The following is a 7919-nucleotide window of genomic DNA, read 5'->3' as shown; positions in this document are numbered from 1 at the left end:
CAATATTATGCATAATGAAATCAAACACACACACATAAAAAGCATTATTTCTAAACAAAACAAAACAAAAATGCAGATTGTTCTTTTAATTTTTAATTTTAAAACTTTGTCCAACAGGGGAGAAAAAAAAGGTCTGTCAAATCAATAAAATTACAATTTATTTTATCATCGCATCGCAGTCTGAAGAAAGTATCTCCACAAAGGAGGTTTACCTACTTCTTTCCAACCGCCAATACAAATAAAAGAACTAAAACCTTCCTAACTATCATGCACCTTCTCTTCTACTTTACCTTGATTGTTAGACTTAAAAAACAAACAAAGCATATGAGAAACCTTCCAAAAGTCATGCTCACCAAGAAGATGCAAAACAACAAAAAGAACAAGCTTGTGGCACAAAAATGCAAACATGACGACAGGAAATGATAACAGGATGCCGTATCAAACATGATTAAGGAAACGAGGCACAAAGTTCATAAGAGTTGAGCTCTCAGTTGGTTTTGGCAGCTGTGTTCGAGGAGAAGTAGATCCTCAGGTAGACAATGAAGACCAATGGAAACATGTTCACACATCCAAAATACACTTAAAAAAAGAGGCAAAACACTACTAGACTTGATGATAATTCACTTTAGGGTTAAATACACAAATCCTGCTCCCAACGATGAGCACTGGGATGTTCATGTCCAGGATAACACAGTCGCCTGTGGTGCTGGAGTGTTAGTGTTCACTAAATGTGCGTGACTATGACTGTAAGTGTGCCTGGATAGTAGCTCACACAAGAATTACAATTCTGCCATCATTAATCAACCTTTTGTATATGGAGATATTTGAAAGAAATCCAAGCTGCCCTTTTCCAGTTTATCTCCATGAACTTACATAGTGCAGAAAAGAGCAGCACAGACATTGTTCAAAGCTTCTTCTTTTGTGTTCCACAGATAAAAGAAAAACAAGTTTGGAACAACATGAAGTTGAGTAAATAATGACAGAATATTCTTTTTTTCTTTTTTTTTTGATGAGTTATTCCTATAAATTGAAGAAAGGTTTCTCTTGCACTGATGTCCTCAAGCTAACAGCATGGAAATGCTATAAATCAGCAAGAGACTGAGAAGTATGAAAGTGTTTAACAAAATTCCAGAAAGTCTGACACAGCCATGACAGCATGGCAAAACACTAAAGCTGTTGTCAGCAAGATCCTTTCAGCTCTGAATGCTAATGGTAAACTGTGTGGCACTGCAAAGTAGGCTATGTTGTAGAAGCCTAGTAAGAAATCACTAGGTACTGATATGTATGTGAAGAAAACGAAGAAAACGACACAACAAACACCGAGAAACAAGGACAGATAAAAATGACTTTTTTTCATACAGGGATCCATCAGCCCCATCAGACTGGTTTTTATCTATGTTTATGAGATGAAGTATTTTTTAAAAATGAATATATGTATGAGACAATTAAGTGTAACAGGTATTGCCTCTGTCAGGGTTGTGTAAAAGATTTTGAAAAAGTTGGTATAAAATTGCATGTGATAAAGTCATAAACATATATTATCTTTACCAGAAGAGTTTGGGGTCTACGGAGAGCCCTATCATTCCAGAAACACTTCCAAGTCCATCATCCTGGCGTTCCGCCCTTGAAGTCAATAAAATAACTAAATTGGTAGTATTTGTAGTAATAAATAAAATCTTAGCTAGCACTCAGGCATGCTTATATAACTTCATAAGTCAATATATTTCGGTTGATCCAATTTTGAGGGTGAAAAATGGGGATTCTTTATCACCTGTGAGTGGCCACAGTCATGTGATTGGACCAAAACGGGATGTTTTTTGCCTCCTAGCTGAATCTAGCTAGTTCGGAGCTAGCGTGTGCACATTTGGTTTCATGCAATGCCCCACATACTTCCAAAATGAACTTAGAGGGGGTGTTAGAACATTCCGAACTGGAAAAGAGATACAGAAAATGATAAATGAGAAAAAAAAGGGCCTGACATGAGGAGAAGTTTATCACTTATGCTTCTCAACCTGGAAAGGCTAAATAAAAGGAACTACTAAAAAAGGGAAGAAAAGGTGGCTGAAAAGACTAAAAGGAGCAGAAAGGGGCAGCAGGGGCTTCTTCGTACAAACTGCAACCTTCTCCCTAATCCACCTGGGTCATGTCTGAGGCACTTGATCAGATTTGTGTTCAGATGGAGCTTGCAGGGGGAGTTGTCAGTCTTTTCCCAATGTAGACCCTGTTTTAGAAATGAAAAAGTCAAACACTTCATATGTGGAATATTACACTGTTTAAGCTATATAGTAATCAGGTGTGTGAATTGTCTTGGTGGTGTAATATGAATGCTGTTAAGGTGCGGTCACGTTTATTGATGTTCTGCGAATTTCCTGCAAACAGGAATCCAAGCCATTCGAAATTGTAAAAGATTTCCCAGAGCAGACTTCACAACGGTTTTGAGTTTGCCACGTTAAACTAGCAGAAACCGCTTGCTTTGAAAGTGACTTCTGTGTGAGTGGTGCTTCATACATCGCTACATTATTGACAATAAATAATGGACGCATTTTACCACCCAAAATTTTAAAAAAATGTGACCGCACCTTTCTTGTGCAAACAGGTGACCACCAACTAGCTGTTAGGCGAGCCTATAAACAGCTCACAGACAGTCTGATACTTATCACAAACAAAAAATATAACTTTCAAAATCTGAAAGCTTCAATCTGCTAGCTTTGTGCAACATCCAGAAGTCAGGGTGCTTAGCTTGTTTATTGTTTCAGTTGGAAGCAGAGTTGCGTTTTCAAGGCAGTTCCAAAAAACTAGTTGTGAGATTTGACAAAATTTCATGGTATACTGTCTAGATATTGTACGTTTTTTGTTAGAAAGTAATGTGCCCTTCAAATGGAGTTAGAAAAATCATATTTATGAGTTTCGAGCACAAGAAGGACCAAGCTAATTCGTATGTGACTATGGAAACTCAAAATTCTCAATGATACATGAGTTGCCAAGTTGTGACATTGGAAAGGGTGTGTTGATTTAAATCAATGCTGAAACACTGATCTATGATATAGATAATATATCTGTAATATACATTACATATTTATACATGTACTGTATATATATATATATATGACCTTTATTTATATATATATATATATATATATATATAAAGGTCAGTGACCAGAAAGCAATTCTGTAATGAATTATAATAATTTGTACATGTATTTCAATCATTTTAAAGATTTGACACAGGGAACAACTTACAGACAACAAGTGTAAAGTTATTTGCTTAACTTTCAAGTTTTGCTTCATGTACCCAAAAAATTTAGTTTTGAAAAGATGTATAAATGATAGAGGTAAATATTTTTCATATATCATTTTTTAGATGTAGTTATTTCACTATTATATCAATATAATTTTTTGTGTTTTGCTTCCATGTTATGCTTTTGCTTTGAATATGTGACATGTCGTAATAACGAATGCCAGACTCAGATGTACGAATTTCCTAGGTGCTCTTGAAGGCAACATAAACTACATATGTGTGAAATGTGTTTGTGTTTTAAAGTGTATCTACCCGAGACCCAGGACCAGGATGTGGGACAGAAGCAGTGAGGGGATGAACACTTTGAGGAACTCAGCAGAGAAGATGCCTCCTTTCTTCATGGCTCCTGTCTTCCTCATGCTGAGAGTCACTGAACGCCGTGGGTGCCGGAAATGAAACTCCCTGTCAGAAAGATAAATCCACCCGTCATCACAACAGCAACACACTGCCTGCAGACTTTGACTCCAGCCAGAAAAACAAACCAACTCAAAACACTATAGGTGTGTCACAAAACCTAGTGAGCTCCCCATCTACATTATTACTTGTTAGGGCACCTCTCCTCTCCCACTTCATTTCCTGTCAACATACTGTCCTATCATGATAAAGTATAAATTTAGAAAAAATTACTAAAAGGCATAATAAATATATAATTTCATTCAGCATTTGTGTCTGCTACTGTGTTTTGGTGCTCATTAGTGTTTTGAAGTGTTAGCTTAGCAACATGCTAATGTCTGAATCAGCTATTAACACATAGTGCTATTAGCTGCTTGTACGAGAGTGACAGTTGCAACCTATGTAGAGCATATAAAATCACATTTTTGTGTCAAGATGCTGTCTATTTAGACAAACATTAATTAGCTCACTAGCTTTTGACTGATGCTTGAAAAATCTCTTTGCTTGATCATGGCCTGTGGAAATATCTGTATGCAACAGGGTTATTACAGTTAAAAAAACGTTAACTGGAAAAAACAAACGCACAAACTAGTGTTAATTTTGTCAGCTATTTTCATTTTAGTCACCTGAGTTAAATATATGAGTGTCACTGCAAAGGGTCTGAATACTTAGGACCGTGTGATATTTCAGTTTTTCTTTTTTTAATAAATCTGCAAAAATGTCAACAATTCTGTGTTTTTCTGTCAATATGGGGTGCTGTGTGTACATTAATGAGGAAAAAAAATTAACTTAAATGATTTTAGCAAATGGCTGCAATATAACAAAGAGTGAAAAATGTAAGGGGGTCTGAATACTTTCCGTACCCACTGTACATGGTGTATTTTACGTCATCTAGTGTACTGATTTATTATAGGCTTTTGCTATTATAAGACTTATGCAATCTCTCTTTCTACACTATGAAAACAGCTAAAACAAACGAAAAATAATATAACAGTGAAATTCCTAGTAATTCAAAATGGCAATAGTCTATTTCTATATTAAAACAACAGCGGTTGAGTAAGTGCATTTTTTCAGCGATCACAATCGCAAACAATACAGTCGAGATCTCATGACAGAACACAGACCGGCTGAATGACGCTTTCATTTAGATCGCTAAACTCCAGCTTGTTTGTCGTGTTTTCAGATCATCAGCGGCAGCGCTTCCGCAATGAGGTATCAATAGCGCATTTTGGATGCGCATAAAAAACTGCTGGATGGATACGCCAAGATGCGCATAAATTCTAAAAATTTCTAAAAAGCACAACTGAGTAGCATAAACTTTTTATCCGATAAGAAAAAATGCACATAAACTACAATGGAAACACATTTACCGAATAAATTCCACCATGCGCATTGAAAAAGTCATGTGACTTTGCGCTATGAGACGGGATAAATTGACTAACCAGCGGACCGATCTCGTTCACAGCATCTATATGTTGATTTGGTCGTTCTGAAATGCCTGAGGAAAGTCTGCCATCAAAGTATTTCTGTATAATTACTGTCTTACATGACTGCGTTCCTAAACAGCAGGCATCCACATCTAAAAGCAATAACCACATTTATTGTGTTACGTCTGCTCTCTCTGAAGCGCAAGTAATTTATTACATATGAAAATTATTATATTCAGTGGCTTCTCCTAGTTTTCTTAGAGATATTTAGTGCCAGTTTATCAGGAAGTGACGATTTTGTTCCCTTTGACTCGTTGGATGGAAACGGTGCTTTATACGCAAATGTTTTATGCGATATTCCAGTTTTGCGCATTCGCATCTTTGGATGGAAACATAGCTAATGTAACAGCGAAGCTCTGATTCGGGGATTAGAACTCTTGATATCTGGCAACCGCACTCATGAGAGCTCGCGTAGTAGAGGCGTGTAGAGCACTCCGCAATAACATTTTGTCTCCTTTTTTGACGAAAATAAAAAGGTTTTTGGTAAAGTTTTTATCTTTTTGAATACATTTTAGTCTCATCTTATTTCATCAACGAAACTGCATGTTGATATAGTCTTAGTTATCGGTTATGGACCTTATTATCGTCTCGTCTTTGTCTCGTCTTAGTCATGGGAAAAAAGCTTAACGAACATTTTTCGTCAGTCTTCGTTAACGAAATTAACACTAACACAAACAAAAACTAGCAAGCTAGTTGTCAAGATAACATTTCTCATTTTCATTTAGTTAACTGGATGTACTAAATCATAAACTGAAATAAAAATTGATTAATTTGTTTTTACAAAAATTACAAAAACAGTATAATTAAAATGAAAAAGGCATAAAAATTAAATATTAATAAAAACTATAATAGTATCTGAAAGACACTAAATAACATTGTATGCAAGTCCTCACTGGTGCTTACTTAGGCGGAATATTCTCTGGTCTACTTGACCAGTCTGCCACCCAGTCTGAATCCTTCATTAAGATGTCATCATCTTTGATCTTCTCCATGACTTCCTCCTGAGTGGACACAGACACACACCTCAACACAATACAAGCTCAGACAGGTAATGAAGAGATGCCAGAGTTCGTTCCATAAATTAGATAATCCACAACGTTCTCAAGAGGAAGTACCTGACTGTCCCTCCTCATGTCCACATCGAAAATGATCTGGCCTTCATCCTGAGGACTGTGAGGTCGAGGAGGGCTGTGGGAGAGAGCAGTTATGTTTATCTGCGTTCGTCACTTCTCACTGGAGCTTGACCTACATAAAATATTTACAAAAATGTGAGGGGTGTACTCACTTCTGTGAGATACTGTATGTCCTACTGGAACGCCACTCTTAACCCCCGGAGCCGTGTGGGGCAGTTTTTATGATGGATGGACACAGTTTATTGGACTTCTATTGGACTATTGAATATTACCACCCATTCACTGCCATTATAAAGCTGAAAAGCCAGGTCATTTTTAAATATAACTCCGACTGTATTCGTCTGAAAGAAGAAAGTCATATACATCTAGGATGGCTTGAGGGTGAGTAAATTGTGGGGTAATTTTCATTTTTGGCTGAACTATCCCTTTAAGAATTGTCATTAAAATGACTTAAATTTCATTCTGTTCCTCACACAAAGCTTAGACACAAAGCTTTTCACATAAAATCGTCTTCAACAGACAATTTTATGAAAATTTGCTGCAATTTTGTCTTTTTAGGGCAACATAAATGACCAATCGCTTTCAATGTATGGAAAAAAACATCTCCTTTTGTGTTTCATAGTACAAAGAAAGTCATACAGGTTTGGAATGACATAGCTTTCATTTTTGTGTGAACTCTGCAGTGTTTGAGAGAGCATTAGTCTGTATCCATATGAGAGAGAAACACTGTATTCCTACAGTAAACATCCAGAATCATATGACCCACTGAGTTTGAGTGAGAAAGGGTTATTATGGCCGTATCCTATCAGCATGAGGTCAGTGTGACCACGTGTAATTTGGTATGGATGTTTATAGCACTGCTCTTTATCTATGAGGTCGTTAAACTCAAGCTGTGAACTCGGGTGACATTTTCAGATGTTATGCATACATGTGGACTATGTAAACAACATCTTAAAGGGATAGCTCACCTAAAAATTTAAATTCTGTCTCGTGTTGTTCCATGTTGTATGTTTTCTCAATACCACTCAGTTCTCATTCATGCTGGCTAAAATTCAAACTTGGCTTGTGTTAGGTTTGATTTGTTAGGGTGAGTGCATAATGAGAGAATTTTAATTTTGTGGCATTAATATGACATAATGTGACATAAATATGGTGTCTACCTGTCGCATGAGGAGTTACTGCGGCTGGATTCATGCTGGGCATCTAGCAGGATTTTTTCCATGTCTCCATTGTGAATGGAAGATGATGAGGGAACGTGTTCAAGCACCCCCACAATCCCAACATCCTCCTCTACTACCTGGGCTAGAGGGGGCGGCACTGAGGGGCTGGAGGAAGAGAGAGATGCGGCATTTCTGTTCATCTCCAGCTCTACCCATGACCCTAAATAAAATCATAACAACACAATTACAACAACAATAAAGCATATATATATATACATATATAAGCTTATAACGTTTAAATAAAGCTTATAACAATTCATTATTTTAATTTTTAATAAAATGTTTTAGTTTACCAAATCACACAGAACCTAATATTTTGTCTTGAATTTAGAAATCATACTTTACTCAAAGATAAAGCCATTAAGATTCCCCCCCCCCATTGTAACAT

The 7919-nt window shown here is 36.6% G+C and overlaps 1 protein-coding gene across 1 annotated transcript in view; it reads right to left on the bottom strand.

The window, feature by feature from the left end:
- Window positions 1–342: 342 nt before the first annotated feature.
- LOC107720674 (BCL2/adenovirus E1B 19 kDa protein-interacting protein 3-like) overlaps window positions 343–7919 on the bottom strand; it is a 12080-nt gene continuing 4503 nt past the window's right edge. Inside the window, exons 2-6 of the mRNA XM_016528458.1 lie at window positions 7472–7691; window positions 6294–6366; window positions 6082–6179; window positions 3551–3700; window positions 343–2221 (exon numbers count right to left, since the gene is read on the bottom strand). Coding sequence (XP_016383944.1) covers window positions 2173–2221; window positions 3551–3700; window positions 6082–6179; window positions 6294–6366; window positions 7472–7691 — 590 coding nt within the window. The 3' untranslated portion in view covers window positions 343–2172. The remainder of the gene's footprint in view (window positions 2222–3550; window positions 3701–6081; window positions 6180–6293; window positions 6367–7471; window positions 7692–7919) is intronic.

The sequence above is a fragment of the Sinocyclocheilus rhinocerous genome, unplaced genomic scaffold (genome assembly GCF_001515625.1).
Source record: "Sinocyclocheilus rhinocerous isolate Xijiao unplaced genomic scaffold, SAMN03320098_v1.1 scaffold132, whole genome shotgun sequence".
Taxonomy (NCBI): Eukaryota; Metazoa; Chordata; class Actinopteri; order Cypriniformes; family Cyprinidae; genus Sinocyclocheilus; species Sinocyclocheilus rhinocerous.
The sequence above is the reverse complement of the archived record's forward strand: the minus strand, read 5'-3'. Positions and strand labels throughout refer to the sequence as shown.